Source organism: Procambarus clarkii, chromosome 18 (assembly GCF_040958095.1).
Source record: "Procambarus clarkii isolate CNS0578487 chromosome 18, FALCON_Pclarkii_2.0, whole genome shotgun sequence".
NCBI classification, from domain to species: domain Eukaryota; kingdom Metazoa; phylum Arthropoda; class Malacostraca; order Decapoda; family Cambaridae; genus Procambarus; species Procambarus clarkii.
The window spans coordinates 29,142,260-29,163,898 of record NC_091167.1 but is presented as its reverse complement, the minus strand read 5'-3'; the positions used below and the strand labels follow the sequence as shown (position 1 = coordinate 29,163,898).

Here is a 21,639-nt window from a genome sequence, read left to right as displayed (position 1 = left end):
CTAGGGAGACCTTGCACCTGATGCTGCTGTTCACCTAACAGCAAATAGGTAGCTGAGAACTTGCTTCTATGTTGGTTCAGGGTCTTGTGCACTTTAAGACCCCGACCCAACATACAAGCAAGAAGAGAAAACATGTCTTCTAAAGAAATAATGTCTTTCAGGACCCTTCCTCCGTTTTATGAGCCCTGGAGGAGGGGCCAACCGAAGGAGCCGGTCGGCCGAGCGGACAGCACACTTGACTTGTGATCCTGTGGTCCCGGGTTCGATCCCGGGCGCCGGCGAGAAACAATGGGCAGAGTTTCTTTCACCCTATGCCCCTGTTACCTAGCAGTAAAATAGGTACCTGGGTGTTAGTCAGCTGTCACGGGCTGCTTCCTGGGGGTGGAGGCCTGGTCGAGGACCGGGCCGCGGGGACACTAAAGCCCCGAAATCATCTCAAGATAACCTCAAGATAACCTGAGGAGGAAAGTGTCCCGAAAGACATTATTGATAGGAACGTTATCCCTACAGACAAAAATCAGAAAATACAATTGACACAAAATTGATTACAAAATCTAATACAATTGATTACAAAAAAAGACCAACCTACTCATGAAAGACTCCCCAGACGTCAAGCAGAACGCCTTGAAGGAAACCAACGTCGTCTATGCCTTCACATGTCCGCTTGGGGACTGTAAGCCCCAAAGAACTCATTATATAGAGAAGACAACAACGTCTCTTTCTAGGCGATTAACAACGCACAAACAACAGGGCTCCATCAAGGAACATATAATCTCTTCCCACAACCAGACCATCACCAGAGAAATCCTAACAAGCAACACAGAAATCATCGATAAATACAGCGATAGCAAGAGGCTCGACATCAGCGAGGCACTACACATCAAAAAGTCAACACCAGCAATGAACAGCCAATTAATGCACAACTATATTCTACCCACTTCAAGACCCCGAACCAATATGAAAGCAGCAAGAGGAAGTATGGGCCAATAGGCCTCTGCAGTTATTTCCATACTCATGTTCTCATCCCATTGTTTCGTGTTCTGTCTTATGTTTCACCTCACCTAAAACGAGTATAAGTATGAATGTATTTTGTGTGTAAACTAAGTCTTTGAAAATGTAATAAGGAATTACGAAACGCGTTTAGGTGTCAGACTAGGAATAAAAAGAATGAATTTTAGAGAGTTACTTTATCAATTACCCTCGACAGTGAAGAAGAACGTAAGAAATATTGAGAAGATTCGTGTTAGAAGTATTAATCTTACCCTTTCGGTCATATTCAACAACATATGTTTACAAGAAAGACTGCTACCAAAATATACTAATATATATATATCCTGAATCGCGCGTTGGTAGATAAAATGTGTATAGGTGTAGAGGAGCAGTGTTACCATGTACAATTAGGCGCCGTACTGGAGCCAGTATTGCCAGAGCCGAGGCCTCACCTTTAAATTGGTTCAAGAGCTCCTCCGGCCACTTGCTGGTGAGAATAATGGCGCAGAGTTATAGTCTAGCAGCGTGAGAGAGAGAGAGAGAGAGAGAGAGAGAGAGAGAGAGAGAGAGAGAGAGAGAGAGAGAGAGAGAGAGAGAGAGACGTAGGGAAGGTGAGAGAGGGAGACAGAGAGAGAGAGAGAGAGAGAGAGAGAGAGAGAGAGAGAGAGAGAGAAGTAGGGAAGGTGAGAGAGGGAGACAGAGAGAGAGAGAGAGACGTAGGGAAGGTGAGAGAGGGAGACAGAGAGAGAGAGAGAGAGAGAGAGAGAGAGAGAGAAGTAGGGAAGGTGAGAGAGAGATGAGACAACTACAAGGTGAGAGCCAATAACAACTGTGAGAGTGAGCACTATACGGTAGCGGTGGGGAGTGTCTCCGGTAACGAGCACTGGCACCTGATAATTAGGCTCTTCTCTTGCTAATTATCCCCCGCAGCACTTGAATTATCCTCTGCATTAGTTCCTCCCACAGCCAGATTAAAACACCAGTCCTGGGAATTACTGGCTGTCGTTAGCCGATCTCTCTTATCCTTATCTGTCTCTCCTTATCTCTCTCTCACTCTCCCTTTACACCCCAACACTCCCTCCTTACCCTATTCCTCCCTCCCTTCCTCTCTCCCTCCCTCCCTCTCCCTAGGAGTGCAGTCTCTCACCCTGAGTGCCACACACGAGGGTCATAAGTGCCACAAAGTCGGCCCCGGTTATAGACTTCCTAATGAAATGAAGTTGGGACCGGTGGGCTGGGAGAAGGTGTTCGATATTACACCATTTAGGATCAAAGGCTCTCTCTCTCTCCCTTGTAAATGTCGACACTGGCTCTGTTGGTGCTGGTGATTGTGGTGGTGATGGTGGTGATGATTGGGGTGGTGATTGTGGTGACTGTGTTGGTGCTGGTGATTGTGGTGGTGATGGTGGTGATGATTGGGGTGGTGACTGTGGTGTTGCTGGTGATTGTGGTGGTGCTGGTGGTGACTGTGTTGGTGCTTGTGGTGGTGGTGATTGTGGTGGTGGTGATTGTGGTGGCGATTGTGGTGATTGTGGTGGTGATTGTGGTGATCCTGGTGGCGATTGTGGTGATTGTGGTGGTGATTGTGGTGATCCTGGTGGTGCTGGTGGTGATTGTGGTGGTGCTGGTGGTGATTGTGGTGGTGCTGGTGGTGATTGTGGTGGCGATTGTGGTGATTGTGGTACTACTACTGCTACTACTTACATTCGAATTCATATCTAATCTGGCCTTAAGTTATGGATGGAGGTGGCTTCCAAAACTTCTTTTTCCAGCGTGTTCCAAATGTAGACCATCCATACAGGGTACGGGAACTTATGTACGTTTCCTTGACACATTTGCCTTTCTCTAGCTTCCACTTTTGTCCTCTCAGTCTCCTTCCTCTCACTATATAGAGGCTGTCCTTATCCACTTTGTCTATTCCCCTCTGTATCTTATATGTTGCGATCATGTCCTACCTGTCTCTTCCCTCCTCCGAGGTTGTGAGGTCTAGTTCCCCCGAGCCTACCCTCAGCCTCACCCCTCGTAGCTCCTAACACAAAGCTTATGTTGCAATCTTTTGTACTTTTTCGATTTAATTTTGTTTCACAAGATTGATGAGGCTGGAGCCACGTGTTCCGATATTAGTCTAACGAGGTCCGTAGATTGCCTTGAAAAGCTCGACAGTCTACAAAGGTTCATAAACGATGTTCAAATGTTTTGCAGAGTTGCATATGCTGCCGATGTTATCCTGATAATGTGTGCCTCTGGAGATCATTTAGTCTCTCAGACTCCTGTAGTTGCCTTCCTCTTAGCGTGAAGACAGTCCATCATCTAACATGAAAGTACTTATAGTACTGATGTTGACTATCGTTCATATATGGACGTGATGCACCATTAGACAGTAGACTTTTGTGTTACGGAGTTTGGACAAACCGGAAACGTTGTTCTATTTATGTTACTAATGAAACCTAACCGACCTAACCTATCCACCCTAGGCCTAATACAAGCTGTCTGAGGCCTAATATAATACACGTATGAACTATACTAGGCTTTGGCATATTTATGTTTGGTTTTATCTTAATTTTTTCCTGACTCAATAAAATAAATAGTATCAATTCTACTTTCTATTTGTCTATCACGTCGATATTCGTGCGGTCGTCCATATTGTTGCTAAGATAACTGTCCCATCAGGAGGACGGGTTGGCCTAGCCTCAGGCGCCACCATTGTGACATGGTGGAGCCCTCACTCCCTCAGGTGCCTCAGTCATGTATATGAGCAGGACCAGGTGGTCAAGGAGGACTCGTCAACAAGTTGACTTATTACATTCCTCCAACTTCAAACCTCTTCTCTGACTCTCGGTTTTCTGTCCGTAAAATAGTTCCATACCAAGACGAGCGTCGTCCAGTTGTCCATACCTGCTCCTCCATCTTGTACTCCAGCTTCTCACCAGGAACGTTATCAAGTGCTTCACCACAAGCTGTGAGAATACAGCTACTACCCACCCTTCTTTTTTTCCTGTCTTACATTAGCATCCTTGTCATAGAACTTGTCACTATGCAGGACTTTCCCCTTCTAAATCCACGCTGTTCTGTTGATACAAAGAATATTCTCTAAAGGTGTTTGGTTAGTCTCAACTTGATTGTTTTCTCCAGAGCTTTACACGCAGTGACACAGGACTGTAATATAGCGCCTCCTGTCTCTCCCATTGTGGAATACTGGGATTATATTTGCCTTTGTCCAGATTTCTGGGAGATTTCCAGCTTCGAGTGTTTTATTGAAAAGTTTAGTTAGCAGCTGGCAATCTACCTCTGCAACGTTCTTTGACAGGCATGGTGATATTAAGTCTGGTTCTACTGATATTGTTGCATCTAATTCCTCTTGATATCCTTTAACCTCCTCTCCAGTGACTGTGTTACCAATTGTTTCCTCTGGTCTTACATCTTGCAACCCTTCTCTCCAGGCTGTTGACTTTTAAACCTAAAATCTTTTGTTGAGCTTACACACCTCCTTGTCGTTTTCTGTGAGAATTATAACTTATGTCTTCAACCTGGTCACATGGTCCTTTACTGTTGTTTTCCTTTTTGTGTGGATACTAGCAGGAGTATACGGCTGTTCCCGGGTCTCTCTCCTCTTTTTTACCTCTCACCCCAATTTCCCCTTTTCTCTTATATTTGTTTCCCTATTCCTCATCTCCTTTCCTCGCCACCTTCTTTCCTAGTCTCCCCCTCAACCTCCCGCTCCACCTTTCTCTTCCCTCCTCTTCTTCTTCTCTCCACCTTTCTCTCCCCTCTCTCCTTCCCGCTCATCAAATATGCCCATTCTTCTTCCATCTCCTGAAACCTCCCCAATCTCAACCCTTCTCATTCTCAAGAGAGAGTGCATTTGCTAATTACAGTTAAGACTCACGGGGTTTCCTTTGTTACACTCGCCACAGCGATACTTTCACTGCTAATGCGGGGTCAAGACTTGCTTGAGACGCGTCAACACTTACGTCACTGGAAGGCATTTCACTAAAAACTTGGATGTTCACTTCACATCTAATTTTTTTATTAACACATTAGGTACATCTGAGTTTGTGCAGCTGCCCTAGACTATGTGAAGGGGAGTATAGTGTGTCAAAAAGCTAGCTAAGTGATGCTAAAAATCCCCATCACACAGGATGGTTAGTCATACAGAGGCATGTGATAAGTAGTCTGCACTGGCAGACTCTGGGTGCATTATGAGGATATCATCAACACAAGCGTGAATAAGGCAGCAGTGGTAATACAAGTCCCCATCTCGCAGGATGGTTAGTCATACAGGGCCATATGTTCAGTAGCCTGCACTGGCAAATTTTGGGTACACTGTGAAGATATCTTCAGGAACACGAGAGTGAATAAAGTAATTGCAAAGCCGCGGGTACCTCATGTCAACGGGTCTGAATGGTGTAATAACTGGGCATTCGGTGATGTAGTGTGGGAGATCATGCCGTAGTTCCTGCTCACAGAGTTTGCACCTGGAGTGCTCAGGATTGGGAGACCCGTCACCTGCAGCCACCTGCCACAGGTAACGGTAACCCAACCTGATCCTGGCAACCACTGTGTCGCACCGTCTGGTCCACGTTTTGTGCTACGCATAAATATATGTTTTAGATTTGAACAAATCATAGCTTTTTATCCTGGTGCTTTCGGGTCGTTGGGAGTCAGTAATTGAGATCCTATCAGACCTGAGTGTTTGGACCAATACAGTTTTGACAGCAGAGATGGGGATACCTTGGTCTAATTCAACTTCATCTTTGTTGCACGCTAATTTTTCTGCAATGTCTGTCTCATTATGATGGGATATATTTATGTGTGATGATATCCATACAAAGGAGATTCGAAATCCTTTAATCTGTGCAGCTATTAGGTCATTTATAATTGGTAGTATGAGGTTCTTGCTGTCGATCTTCCAGGAGAAGTTTTCGATTGCTTGAAGAGCAGACTTTGAATCACAAAATATTACTCCTCCAATGTTTTTTAATATTCTTGTAGCTAGTTGTAATGTTGCTAGTTCTGCTTGTGTGGAGGTCAGCCAGTTGTTCAACCCTGACACTGACAGTGTTTGTGCAAATATTATTTCTATAAAACCTACATGCCGCTGCAGTCCGTCCAGTACAAGATTGGACTGAGACGTCAGTGTAGACACAGTGCTCGTGAGATCTTAAATTTTTGATGGAGGAGGCAATTGTTTCAAGTGTGACAGCTTTGAGAAGAGCAAGATTCTCTTTACTTTTCTTGGTGACAGGTGTGTATGATACTTGAATGGTGGGGTACAGATAAAGAGGAATATCAGAGACAGGAAGATTGCACTTAAAAGGAATGTCGAGTTTGATGAGATTGTAGGCATTGTTGCTCAGCCATTTATCATAAAAGGAATAAGTTGGTATGTTGGCACCAGTCAATAGGGTGTTAACAGCACTAAATAATTTGTCTCTGAGCAATGCAGGAGATGTAGGGTCTCTCATGACTTTAAGGCAAAAGGTAGTGTTGACTTGCATGATTCTCTCTAGTATGGTTGGAAGCTTCAGTTCTTCCCTCATGTTGATGATTCTTGTGCATTTTGGAGCACCAAGAATTACCCTCATGGCTTCATTCTGTACTACTTCAAGTTTGTCCAACACAGAGGCGGGGAAATTAATTAGATGTAAGGCATGATAATCAAGTAGAGATCTGACAAACATCATATAGAATAGTCTAGCATATTTAATATTGATATCAATATTCTTACCAGTAGGTAAGAATATTGGTTTTCAGTGGTTTAAGTCTTTCATTTAACCTACGGTGTAGATCGTTTACAATGTCACTGTTAATACCAACTCCAAGGAAGCACCTCAAGGTAAGGTATTTATGCTGCCTACACGTTTCAATGTTCTGGTTGTTGACCTTGAAAGTTATAGGGACATGAGTATTCTCTTGGGGATGGAGAACTCTGGATATAGTTATAGAGATAACAAGACCACATTCAATGCTTTTAGCAGCGAGTGAATCAAGTAGAGCTTGCAGTCTAGTTTGAGTGTTTGCAACGATGCATATGTCGTCGGCATAACAGATGACGGCTTCGTCAGGTGGTGTGGGAATATCAATTGTTAATTTGTGCATCAGAACATTGAACAGTGTGGGACTTAGCACTACACCCTGGGGGTGTACCCAACTCAAAGGGTGCACAAAGTTTACTTTTGACCCCCTTGAAAAGGACTGAGGCGGTTCTGTTACTCAGGTAACCCCTGAGCCATGTCAACAGTCTTCCCTTAACTCCAAAAGAAGTTAGTTTTTCTAAGATTATTTCTCTGCTAGCTGTATCAAAAGCAGTTTGGAGATAAATGCCGCCTGAGAGCGTGTTCTCTCTCTGATAAAATATTCAGCAAAGCAAGTTTGTGTGCTTCTTCCAAGAAGGAAACCACACAAGTTAGGGGCAAGGTGGGGCTTAATTTGAAACATTAGTCTGTCGAGTATAATCCTCTCAAGAACCTTACACATGCACGACGTCAGAGAGATGGGTTTGAATTTTTGTGAATTAGGCTTGGGTGTGGGTATTATGAGTCCCTGTGTCCAGCGGTCGGGTGTTTTGCCAATTTTATCGATGTTATTGAGTATTTTACTGAAGCCTCTCCAATAGCTTACTACAACAGCTATGGGGATGACTGATCTGGACCTGCTGTGAGTATATATTTCACTGTGTTACTCTTGTAAATATCATCTTCACTGGACAGTGGTGTCCACTCTGAAACTTTCCTAGCCTACAGTAATACAATGCTATATTTCCCTGGATGTTGACAACTTGCGTAATATCTTTCCTACCTCCTTTGGAGGAGAAGGAGAAGGATAAGAGGAAGAGGAGAGGGGAAGCAGGAGGAGAAACAGGACCTAGAAGAAGAGAAGCAAAGATGGATCCAATCTTTATGTTGATGGAGCATTAACGGCATCTTGGAAGCAAAAAAGCAAACTTAGATAATGAGCTTTTAAAAGTTAATTTACGACGGCAGGCGAAGAATGAGAGGGAGAGGGGGGGGGGGAGTACAGGGGTTATGGGGGCCACCGGGCTCCCTGGGGGGGGGGGGGGGTGCCTCTTCTCGGTGATGGGGAGATGGGAAGGGAGGAGGAGGGAGGCGGGAAGAGGTAGAAGAGGGGGGGAAGGGGAGCTAAGGTCAACAGGTAGAGGGCGCGGGTGAAGAAAAGTTGTAGAAATTGGAAATGAATTACGAGTTACCAGAGCAGGCGGACACGACCTGTGTCCCAGGGAGGGACGACCTCTGTCCCAGCAGGAAGGACAGGTGTCCCAGCAGGAAGGACAGGTGTCCCAGCAGGAAGGACAGGTGTCCCAGCAGGAAGGACAGGTGTCCCAGCAGGTAGCACAGGTGTCCCAGCAGGAAGGACAGGTGTCCCAGAAGGAAGGACAGGTATCCCAGCAGGAAGGACAGGTGTCCCAGCAGGAAGGACAGGTGTCCCAGCAGGAAGGACATGTGTCCCAGCAGGTAGGACAGGTGTCCCAGCAGGAAGGACAGGTGTCCCAGCAGGAAGGACAGGTATCCCAGCAGGAAGGACAGGTGTCCCAGCAGGAAGGACAGGTGTCCCCGCAGGTAGGACAGGTGTCTCAGCAGGTAGGACAGGTGTCCCAGCAGGAAGGACAGGTGTCCCAGCAGGAAGGACAGGTGTCGCAGCAGGAAGGACAGCTGTCCCCGCAGGAAGGACAGGTGTCCCAGCAGGAAGGACAGGTGTCGCAGCAGGAAGGACATGTGTCCCAGCAGGAAGGACATGTGTCCCAGCAGGAAGGACAGGTGTCCCAGCAGCAAGGACAGGTGTCCCAGCAGGAGCCTATACTTGCCGACCTGTATTCAAATAAACTGTGTTAAATATTCGTAATGGGGCACTCTTGAGTCAGGCGAGCGGCGCCGGTGCCGTTATTAAATTCCATCTCACTCACACGAGAGAAGGTCCCAAGTCTTATTTTCTGGGTGACGATGTGAAGCATGTCTCTCTCTCTCTCTCTCTCTCTCTCTCTCTCTCTCTCTCTCTCTCTCTCTCTCTCTCTCTCTCTCTCTCTCTCTCTCTCTCTCTCTCTCTCTCTCTCTCTCTTTCTTTAAACTAAGACTTGGGTTCATTAGGGCTGTCGCATGAAATTTCTAGTGAAACTGCAAGCAAAAATTGTTATCCTACCGCAGCTCATATGAAGCCTGCTCCTAGAGACTCATATATTTCGCGAGAATGTTCTTTGAAACTAACTACCATATTAAGAACCTAGTGAAACTGCTCCTAGAGACCCATTTATTTCATCAACCTATTGTATCCATTATTAGGAATAAGCTTTATTCATTAAATAACAATCTTTAAGGAGTAGGATGAGCCCGTAGCCAACTGTGTGCCAGAGCCTTCATGTGCTCAGTTGATCTGATCTCCCGTGTATTAATATTCCTGATCTCCTGTTGAGTGAACACGTTCCAGATGGAGGTCAACCTGGGAATGAATGGTCGCTGATTGAGTGATGTTCTTACCAAAGGCACTTCCAGCATGAGACTGTTGAAGATTGTGGGTGCCAACGGTTGCAATCCAGCTGGGATGGCCTCATTATTGACCAAGTTGCTGCAGAGTGCCTGGCTGCTGCAACAACACAACACGACATTGCTCGCCTCACAGCAGTAGCAGCCCCACATGCAGGGGATTTCCTGTTAGCAACCCCAATGTCGGCAACTGGCACGCGTCTCACACCACACGCCCTCCGAATTGCTGTGGCCCTCCGCCTAGCTGCCCCAATCCACTCCAGATATAGGTGTATGTGCGGCGAGGTGGTGGCTGACAGGTACGGCCACCATGGCCTACTCTGCCAAAGCACAGGGGGATGGCACTCGAGGCACAGTGAAGTTAACGACATCATCAAGAGGAGCCTCACCACAGCTGGATGTCCAGCTGAGAGAGAGCCTCATTACCTAACTCCCCGTAACTCTGATGCTCTTATTGGTCGCCCGGATGGTATCACAGTGAACCCCTGGAAGAATGGCAAGCAGTTGGTATGGGACTACATGTGCGTATCAACCCTGGCTAACATGAAAATTGACTTCAGTGTTGCACAACCAGGTGGCGCTGCCACTCACAGGGAATCAGCGAAATCCCGTAAGTACAGAGCTGGATCACCACCACAATTTTGTCCCCATTGTTTCTGAGACACTCGGCGCCTGGGGTAAGAGTGCCACCAGTTTTTTAAAGGAACTGGGTTCTAGGCCAATTAAAACAACAAGAGACCCTAGAGTTGCCAGCTTCCTTTTCCAGCGCCTCAGTGTGGCGATATAGAGAGGAAAGGCACACTGTATTCAGGGTTCCTGCCCGCCATCTGAGGAGCTGGAGGAACTCGACAACTTCTGATAATCATCTTTGTACGTTATATGTAACTACTTCTTTGTAGCAAAGTTTAAATAAAACACACACACACACACACACACACACACACACACACACACACACACACACACACACACACACACACATATATATATATATATATATATATATATATATATATATATATATATATATATATAAAGGAGTGGAGCGGGCAAACTGGTGTTCTGGTTGCAGGAATTAAATGTTTTCCGGAGAGACTATCAGAGAGGAACCCTTTTAACGCTCTCTCCCGGGAGAAGGAAAATACACACACGGCACCAACCACTTCAAGGGTGGACCTACACCCTTGTTTATACTCACCCTTGTTTATACTCACCCTTGTTTATACTCACCCTTGTTTATACTCACCCTTGTTCATACACTTCACCTGAAATTTATACACATGATTCCCCGGTTAATGTATTTTTTTATTGAATTTTTTTAACTTCGCGGACTGTTTAATTAAACATTATATTATCATTTTATAAAGGCATTTGTCCAGTTTTAGTTTCTTCAGTTAGGCATCATAGTGTAGTGCTTTGGTGTAGTGTTTTGCTGCATCACCCATTCGCCTCGTTAACCTGATGACCCGTGTTCGATCCCTGGTTAGGATGCGACGATTGGGCACCATTCTTTCTTTATTCTCTTCCTGGATGTAAAAGTATTTGTGGACAGTGTTGCAGGGAAAACATGTCTTCATATGAATAGTGAAGGACGAGGAGGAGGTGTTAGCGTGCTTGTAATACTCAAAAGCCTTCATCTGCTCTATCCTCTTAGGTATAAAATGGATATCTTACCTCACCTCGTTTCCTTAAGATGCTTCCCCGCTGCTTTCCTTCTTCTTAATTATATTTACTGACGTTTGCTTGGTTTAATTCATTTATATGACTCTTATATCTAGTCAGGTGGGGAGTAACTCACAAGGCCGACCTATCTCATACTCACCTAGTACTCACCTTGGACTTAGGTATGTTTGTAATGTACTCACCTAGTTGTACTCACCTACTTGTGCTTGAGGGGGTTGAGCTCTGGCTCTTTGGTCCCGCCTCTCAACCGTCAATCAACAGGTGTACAGGTTCCTGAGCCTACTGGGCTCTATCATATCTACACTTGAAAAAACAATGTATGTTTGTGAGTGTGTTAGTGTGTTGTTGCTACTGTCGTTATTACTGTCTACTGTGTGTGTGTAGTTTTGTGACAGTCAAATAATTATCAAAAGACGGCACCAAGCCGGGGAGACAACGTGGCTGTGTCCGAGTAAGAGAGAGAGAGAGAGAGAGAGAGAGAGAGAGAGAGAGAGAGAGAGAGAGAGAGAGAGACAGAGAGACAGAGAGAGAGAGAGAGAGAGAGAGAGAGAGAGAGAGAGACAGAGAGAGAGAGAGAGAGAGAGAGAGAGAGAGAGAGAGAGAGAGAGACAGAGAGAGAGAGAGAGAGAGAGAGAGAGACCTGACGGTGAGCATTATATATTGACCATGAAGGAAGAGGGAGCCTCCAACTTTTGTAGGTCACATACTCTATCCCTCTCCGACCTCCCGCCAACACAGACAAATTTCGACTGGACAGTTAACGGCATGTATTTCACTGGAGAATTTGTGTTGCCTCAACGACTGTGGGCGGGAGACTTTTCAACAGGTTCGTTACTTCCTGCCTGGAGCAGTATAGTCTCTCTTATCGGTCGGTGTCCAGCGTTGGCTGCGACTGCTGTTGCTGCTGATGCATCAGCTGCTGGGAGATAACAACACTATGACAACTCTTACAAGTTTAGTATTATCGTTATTAGTTTAGTATTGTTTTGTCTAGAGTTTATCATTATTTGATTAAGTAAAGAATTGAAATGTTTATTATCTCTTGTTTATTCCCTGCGACCATTTACACCGTAAAGGACTTGAAAAGTTTTATTTTACTTTGTTTTGTCTTTTTTTTTATTAATGTGCATCTGGCACACTCCGTCTGCCAGGTAGATGGAGCACTACCTCCAGCACACACACACACACACACACACACACACACACACACACACACACACACACACACACACACATATATATATATATATATATATATATATATATATATATATATATATATATATATATATATATATGTCGTACCTAATAGCCAGAACGCACTTCTCAGCCTACTATGCAAGGCCCGATTTGCCTAATAAGCCAAGTTTTCCTGAATTAATATATTTTCTCTAATTTTGTTCTTATGAAATGATAAAGCTACCCATTTCATTATGTATGAGGTCAATATTTTTTTATTGGAGTTAAAATTAACGAAGATATATGACCGAACCTAACCAACCCTACCTAACCTAACCTAACCTATCCTTATAGGTTAGGTTAGGTTAGGTAGCCGAAAACGTTAGGTTAGGTTAGGTTAGGTAGGTTAGGTAGTCGAAAAACAATTAATTCATGAAAACTTGGCTTATTAGGCAAATCGGGCCTTGCATAGTAGGCATAGAAGTGAGTTCTGGCTACTAGGTACGACATATATATATATATATATATATATATATATATATATATATATATATTATTTATGTTATATATATATATATATATATATATATATATATATATATATATATATATATATATATATATATATATATATATATATATATATTACATAAAATTGCAAATAAACATTTTGAGGAGGAAAGGAGGCAGTTGTAGCGAGGTAGAAAGTGTAACATTGCCGGTAACATGGTGGAGGACCTGCCAGCCCGCCGACGACTCTGGCATTCAGCACCACGACGGCAAACAAATGACGATCGATGAGGGCCGGAGACACTCTTTTGAATCTAAGTGAAAGAGGGCTACAACACCCCTCGGCTGGCTGTGTCGATACTCTTCTAGTCCTTATACTTCCCTTCTCTTACTTTACAATCTCCTCCTTGCCGCATCTTCCGATTCTATTTTTTTTTATTCAATTCGTATTTTTTTACTTTCGTGTGTTTTGTAAACCACAGAGGCACGAAGCAATCAAAGTGGAATATCTTTAGCTGGTCCGGATGGGGAGAATATTGTGCGGGGCGGAATATATGACCATATTTACAACACTTTATCGGCTCCAGCCTGCAGATCTGAGAGAGAAAACATTTCAAGAACAACACATCTCTCTTGGGCCTCCTACCTTCCTCCTCTCCCACCCAGGACGAGGGCCACCACCCAGGACGAGGGCCACCACCGCCCAGGACGAGGGCCACCACCCAGGACGAAGGCCACCACCATCCAGGACGAGGGCTACCACCACCCAGGACGAGGGCCACCACCACCCAGGACGAGGGCCACCACCACCCAGGACGAGGGCCACCACCCAGGACGAGTGCCACCACCCAGGACGAGGGCCACCACCACCCAGGACGAGAGCCCCCACCCAGGACGAGGGCCACCACCCAGGACGAGGGCCACCACCACCCAGGACGAGGGCCACCACCCAGGACGAGGGCCACCACCCAGGACGAGGGCCACCACCCAGGACGAGGGCCACCACCACCCAGGACGAGGGCCACCACCCAGTACGAGGGCCACCACCCAGGACGAGGGCCACCACCCAGGACGAGGGCCACCACCCAGGACGAGGGCCACCACCCAGGACGAGGGCCACCATCCAGGATGAGGACCACCACCCAGGACGAGGGCCACCACCCAGGACGAGGGCCACCACCCAGGACGAGGGCCACCACCCAGGACGAGGGACACCACCCAGGATGAGGGCCACCGCCCAGGACGAGGGCCACCGCCCAGGACGAGGGCCACCACCCAGGACGAGGGCCACCACCACCCAGTACGAGGGCCACCACCCAGGACGAGGACCACCACCCAGGATGAGGGCCACCACCCAGGACGAGGGCCACCATCCAGGACGAGGGCCACCACCCAGGACGAGGACCACCACCCAGGATGAGGGCCACCACCCAGGACGAGGGCTCACTGCCCAGTATTTTTCTTCGGTCTGAGACTAAAGGGAATATGGCACTCGATGGCCCTACTGATGGGTCTACGCTGCCGGGCTCTTTGTCTCTGTCACTGTATCTGAGTGCCTCCTTAACCACACCCATGACCACTCTCACACACGCGCATATATATATATATATATATATATATATATATATATATATATATATATATATATATATATATATATATATATATATATTATTTTGAGGCGATGCTTTCTTGCATGGAGGCGAGCATTCTTATCCTCGACCAGTGCTACAAGTGAATTAGTGAATGAAGTACTACCAGAATACCTAAGGAACTCCATTGGGATTCATGATCCCAAATTTGTGGAAGGAGCTGGTCAGTGGGACACTCTTACCAATTCACACCCTCGACCAACTTCTTCAAACGACGGCAAACAGGCCAAATGGGATAGCCCCATAGTGGAGAACATCGCCAAAGCATTGCTGGAGGCAGCTTCTGAGAAGGACAGAGCGCGTCTCCTACCTGTGCAAGCCCCCTATGCTGGGGACTTCCTGTTGGCAATCCCTAATTCTACCTTGGGCATCCACCTGGACCATAGACCATCGGGCCCTAAGTATTGGTGTTGCCCTGCGTTTTGCCGCCCCTATCTCCACCGAGCACCGGTGTGTTTGCGGCCATGCACGGGCAGACCAATACGGCAGCCATGGTCTCATCTGTCGTAAGACACAGGGAAAGATAGCCAGACATGAAGCAGTCAATGACATCATCAAGAGAAGTTTGGCTACAGCTGGATGTCCAGCACAAAGGGAACCTCAGTTGTGCAGACCTGACAACAGCCAAAAACGACCAGATGGAGTCACCCTGCAGCCGTGGAGGGAAGGTAAACAGGTCGCATGGGATTACACATATGCTTCCACATTGGCTGATACCTATCTACCTTACAGCACAGCTGAGGGAGGCGGGGCGGCCACCTTCAGGGAGACCCAGAAAACCAACAAGTACAGGGACCTAGAACGTTGTTACAGGTTCGTGCCAATTTCTGTTATTGGTTGAGGATTCGTGACAACCCTGAACCAATAGCAGAAACCACAACACCTCCAACAAAATTATAAACAAATCAACCATGCACAGTGAACATAAACAAAAAGAAAGAATAATATTCTGCATATTCCGTGTTGATTATATTTTTCTTTAGGGCTTCTATCCCTCTGACTAGTGCTCATTTATCTTGGCTTAATTGGAAGAGGATTTCTCCAAATGTCATATTTGTTCGAGGTTGTTTAAAAGAATATAAATTAACTGTAGAATGTATTACACTTACTATAAGTTTATACAACGTTTCGAACCCAGAAGGTTCATTCTCAAGTGCAGAGACAGGATTGATTGATTGATGAAGATTAAGCCACCCAAGAGGTGGCACGGGCATGAGAAGCCCGTAAGTGGTAGATATTTGGGGTGAATGTGAACTTTGGTCGTGAAAGGATATACTGTGTGTTTAAACTGTCAGTCCTTATACTATGTGGCTGCTATCGCGGGAGAGGACAGTATTTATGAGGGTCTCCAGCTGCTGGACACCTTTTATGGCCAGAAGAGTGGCAGTGTTGATGGGTTCAGGTTGGTTACTGCAAGGTTCAGGGACTCCTGAAGCTCTTCTAAGGTCGTTGGTTGCTTGACATTCCAGGAGATGAAGCAGTGGCCCCCAGGAAGTTCTCCTGGGGTCTGGTCCACCAGGCCAGCTGGGTGGCCCAGGAAGCCCTCCTGGGGTCTGGTCCACCAGGCCAGCTGGGTGGCCCCCAGGAAGCCCTCCTGGGGTCTGGTCCATCAGGCCAGCTGGGTGGCCCCCAGGAAGCCCTCCTGGGGTCTGGTCCACCAGGCCAGCTGGGTGGCCCAGGAAGCCCTCCTGGGGTCTGGTCCACCAGGCCAGCTGGGTGGCCCAGGAAGCCCTCCTGGGGTCTGGTCCACCAGGCCAGCTGGGTGGCCCAGGAAGCCCTCCTGGGGTTTGGTCCACCAGGCCAGCTGGGTGGCCCAGGAAGCCCTCCTGGGGTCTGGTCCACCAGGCCAGCTGGTAACGCGGGGTATGAAGAAGCAGCATCACTATAAATCTTTCCCCTGGTCTTTCTTGTGAGCGGGGATGCTTGCAGTGACTTGCTTGTGCCTCAGCTGCAGTAATATATTAGGCTCAACTCTTGCTGCTGAAGACAGTGTAAACAGTCTGCGGTTTTGGAAGGCTTAACACAATGAGTAACTTGTAGTTATTCAGTGTTTTGCATCGCGGTGTTCAATAATGCGGGAATTCAGTGTTCAGTAATACAGTGTTTTCAATGCAGCAGTGTTCGTCACATGATTGTCAACTCTCTCCGGATATCACTGCCCAAAAGGTTCCATTATAAACCCGTCTCTCGGCGCCATCTCCCTCCCTCCCTCCCCTTCACTGCCTGTGGTGTCTCCAGGGTCATGACGAAGTTCTGAACCACAAGTCAATTAACCTTTTCCTTGTTGTTCCAGCTTTATAATGTCCAGGTGTGGGTTAGTGGCGGGCCAGAGGTACACTAGGCCGAGTGTGGTGTCAGGGACTAGCCTCAGCTCCCTGGCCCCGACTCCTGGCCTTCGACCAATTCATCCAGTGCCTTTCATTACATGTTTGAGACCCTCATGCTTCATAATTATGTCCTTGGGATCTGTCCGGCTCATCTGAATCTCCAGCTTCCTTCCGTACCCTCAAGGGTCTCTAATCCAATCGTTTCTCATAATAAACCTTGCCTGTGTTCACGCTGGCAATGGTTCTCAGTATCTTAGATACTGAGAATATCTTAGTATCTTAGATACTAATATAAGGTATCATATTTCTCCTGTTTAGTTTCTCTCATGGCCGATAACTCTTGATGAAGTTTCTCACCTTGATAGCATGTTTCGTCCTGTATCCTCTGGATCTTTTTTATTTTAGCTCGTGCTTTTTTGAGACGATGGCTCCATGTCAGAACTGCATACTCAAGGACTGGTCTTACATACGTTGTACATAGCGCCCAGAAGGCAACTTCAGTATTTGGGAGTTTAGCATATCCTGCAGGCGCAAGGGGGAGACTAGGAGAGCCGCGAGAAGGTCGGAAGACGCAGGAGACGGAGAAGACGGGTCGAGGATCAACACTTGTTGGAGGCGACACGAAGAGGCAGAGAGGCGTCCAGGTGCACATATAGTCAGGATAGATAACACTGACGGATGGCAGAGTCAAGGAGGGTTAAGAAGAGGATGGTAGAGGCAGGAAGACAATAGGAGAGGCAGTTGCTGGGATGTATGTGAGAGTGGGCGAGGCAGGGGGACGTGCAGAGGGCGTCGGTGCTCGGGGCAGTAATATAGCCGGGATCAAAGTGGGACGAGTGTTGAGCCTTCCATGGAGTCTACCATCCCCCCCCCCCTCCTCCAGGCTGGGGATTACTCCCAGGACCATTATCACTCCCAGGCAGGGGATTACTCCCAGGACCATTATCACTCCCAGGCAGGGGATTACTCCCAGGACCATTATCACTCCCAGGCAGGGGATTACTCCCAGGACAATTATCACTCCCAGGCAGGGGATTACTCCCAGGACCATTATCACTCCCAGGCAGGGGATTACTCCCAGGCACATCACACCCAGACAGGGATTACTACAGCCACAAGCAAAAAGTTCAGACGAATAGCCAGAGATGCTGTCATCCCCCCCCGGGACATATGACTGTACAAACCTGCCTGGAGGCTTGAGGTCAACCCTTTACACACACACACACACACAGGTGGAAACTGAGTACCCACATGAGCCACAGGAACGTTAGAAGGAACTTTTTCAGTGTCAGAGTAGTTAACGGATGGAATGCGTTAGGCAGCGATGTGGTGGAGGCTGACTCCATACACAGTTTCAAATGTAGATATGTAAGAGCCCAGTAGGCTCAGGAATGTGTACACCAGTTGATTGACAGTTGAGAGGCGGGACCAAAGAGCCAGAGCTCAACCCCTGCCATCTCAGGTACACAGCTATACCAACCTCTCCTGTTACAAATTACGTCTAAATTTGGCCGTTTGTCCGTATGGCCGAAAATAGACTTTTTTGAAAATGAAAAAAATGAATATAATTTTTTTTTCAAAAACAGTAAGTTAAGGGTCCTCAGGTAGGTTAGGAGGGCAGGAAATTCTCCTAAGGTTTTAAAACGTCATGAAAAACGTTAATTGAAAGTGTTCTCTCCTAACCTAACCGAGCAAGCCAACAGAAAACGGGACAGTACATAATTTTCATCAGCCGATTTCATTTCAAATTACGTCCATTTTTGGCCATAGCGCACACATACGAGCGAAAAGCGACGTTATTTTTAAGAGGACGGGTTGGTTGTCGGCTCTAAAGTGGCCGTAATTGACAAACATCTATTGTCTTTTTCCTCTGTCATATTTGTTGGGATTAAGAACTACACTTTCATATTTCAAATTTCACTCCATCCAAATGTCAACGTCACACATTACCAGAATAACATTAGCAGCTTATGCCAAACTTGCCAAAGAACTTTGACAAAGAATCCATGTGAATACTGATTCTACAATATTGTAAAACACACCTCAATACAACCTACATGAGACCTACTAATAAATATGTAACCCAGGCAAAGACTTCTTTCACCCCCCTCCCCCCCCCCCTCCACCCCACATTCCCCCTCACCCCACACCTCTACATCCCCCCCCACCTCCTTCCCTACCTCAGAAGAACCGAACCAAACAAGAAAAGGTGCAAAGGTGTCCAGCAAGACTGGGTGCTGAGGTAAGGTGTCCGCGGGGCGAGGAGAGACTGACAGCGGCGGCCGATAACCTCACATAACAGGAAGCACAATTGGAAAAGCTTAAAAATATTTGCTTCCAAAGGCCGGAACAGCAGGTCGAGGTTCCAAGATATATTTGTATAGGTTAAGTATCGTAAATAAATGAAATGTATTAGATTGAAAAAATGTTTGAAGCCGAGTCATTATAAAAATTTTAAAGCATATCTACATCTATAAAAATAATATCACTGTCTAAATGTGTGTCTATCTGTAAATCTATCTGGCGGTATATATGTATGTCTGTCCAAAGTAGAAGGTGAGACGCCTTGAACTATCGTCACTCAACCTTACAAGATGACACACAGGGTGATATCATTTATAGCAAAACAATCCAATTTTCTTGAAGTGTTCAATTGGAAATCCGCTCACAGTACTTAGTAACAGTTTTCTCAAGTCCTTAAAATTAAATTTTCTGAAAGAGAGAGAGAGAGAGAGAGAGAGAGAGAGGGAGGGAGGGAGAGAGAGAGAGAGAGAGAGAGAGAGAGAGAGAGAGAGAGAGAGGTTGGAAGGTTGGGAGAAAGGTACATATTGTAGGAGAGGAGATGGAGAAAGGGATGAGAGAGGGGGTGATAGACAGGAAAGGATGAGAGGGAATGAGATGGGTGGAAGGAGAAAGGTGGAATGTAGAGGTAGAGAATAAGAGAGGGATATAGGGGAAGAGAAGGATCAGAGAGGGGAATAGTGGAAGAGGGGACGTCAAGATCGGAAGAGGGAGAGAGAGAGAGAGAGACGGGAAAGCGAGGAAAAGAGAGAGGGGAGAGAGATCCGTTCTCAGCCCAATACACCAACAAGAATGATACTACAGTCAAGAGAGAGAGAGACTGTCATTACATTATACTTACGAAAGCCGAGACTTGGGAGCTACGCTTCACCAAGCAAGCACATGCAGGTGAGTACATTCAAGCAAGTTCGCAAACATGAACAAACGGTCGTCATCGACGCAAACTTGAACCGTTTGCGTCGACCAATGAGAGATGAGAGTGGGAAGAATGCTGCGCTCGGGCGAGTTGATTGGCCCATTTGGTTGCACGATCCACAAGTTTTCTTTGCTTCTGAATTTTGAATGATGGCCCCCAGCCGCGTTCCGCCCAAGTTTTATATGCGTTTTTTTGCATAAAATAACAGGCCATGGGCGAGGGGGAGGTGTATTGGACGGTGTTGTTGTGCCTACAGTTTTCCTCTTATATACTAAATGACATCGGGTTATGCTGCATAAATTTGAGCAGCAACAAAGCCTGGAGTGAGAGTTACAGGTGTGGGAGCTGGTGCTCCAGCGGTGCTACTCTCAGCTCCGGTGGTTAGTTGTAATATTACATGTGCACACACACACACACACACACACACACACACACACACACACACACACACACACACACACACACACACACACATACACACACACACACACACACACACACACATACACACACACACACACACACATATATATATATATATATATATATATATATATATATATATATATATATATATATATATATATACACATGCACACACTTGCTTAATAAACACGCAAGTTAGAAGTATAGAAACTTTAGACACAAACACCCACCAGGGGACTTGCACTTATACCCACTGCACTTATATATATATATATATATATATATATATATATATATATATATATATATATATATATATATATATATATATATATATATATATGTCGTACCTAATAGCCAGAACGCACTTCTATGCCTACTATGCAAGGCCCGATTTGCCTAATAAGCCAAGTTTTCATGAATTAATTGTTTTTCGACTACCTAACCTACCTAACCTAACCTAACTTTTTCGGCCACCTAACCTAACCTAACCTACAAAGATAGGTTAGGTTAGGTTAGGTAGGGTTGGTTAGGTTCGGTCATATATCTACGTTAATTTTAACTCCAATAAAAAAAAATTGACCTCATACATAATGAAATGGGTAGCTTTATCATTTCATAAGAAAAAAATTAGAGAAAATATATTAATTCATGAAAACTTGGCTTATTTGGCAAATCAGGCCTTGCATAGTAGGCTGAGAAGTGCATTCTGGCTACTAGGTACGACATATATATATATATGTCGTACCTAGTAGCCAGTGGTGCCAGGCTAGATGGTTAGCCTGGCACTAGTGTGTCTGTGTGCAACTGTTGTTTTTGTCAAACCTTCACCCTGCTGCACTCCGTCCTGTTGACGGCTGGACTGACCCGTCACACTGCTCGTCAGGTCTGAGAGTTTTTGTAGAAGAGGCAATTATGTCACGTGTGACAGTTTTGAGAAGAGTAGAATTCTCATTACCTTTCTTAGTGGGGAGTGTGTATATTACTTTAATGATGGGGAACAAATAACGAGAAATATCAGTGACAGGTACATTGACTTTATAAGGAATGTTTAGTTTAATAGATTGTAGGCATTTTTATTCAGCCATATATCATACAAGGGGTGAGTTGGTATGCTGGCACTACTCAATGTGTTTAACCCGTTCTCGCAAATTTAATAA

The 21,639-nt window shown here is 45.9% G+C and overlaps 1 protein-coding gene across 1 annotated transcript; it reads left to right on the top strand.

Moving 5' to 3' along the window:
- The first annotated feature begins 6,082 nt into the window (after positions 1 to 6,082).
- LOC138366045 (involucrin-like) lies at positions 6,083 to 8,840 on the top strand. The gene is made up of 2 exons (XM_069326770.1): positions 6,083 to 6,143; positions 8,206 to 8,840. The coding sequence occupies exons 1-2, from the start codon at positions 6,083 to 6,085 to the stop codon at positions 8,838 to 8,840; spliced, it is 696 nt and encodes a 231-aa protein (XP_069182871.1).
- Positions 8,841 to 21,639: the final 12,799 nt, after the last annotated feature.

Coding starts and splice junctions, on each gene's coding strand:
- LOC138366045 (XM_069326770.1), top strand. CDS start 6,083: ATGCCGCTGCAGTCCGTCCAGTACAAGATTGGACTGAGACGTCAGTGT. Junction 6,144..8,205: donor TCAGTGTAGACACAGTGCTC/GTGAGATCTTAA, acceptor TTACCAGAGCAG/GCGGACACGACCTGTGTCCC.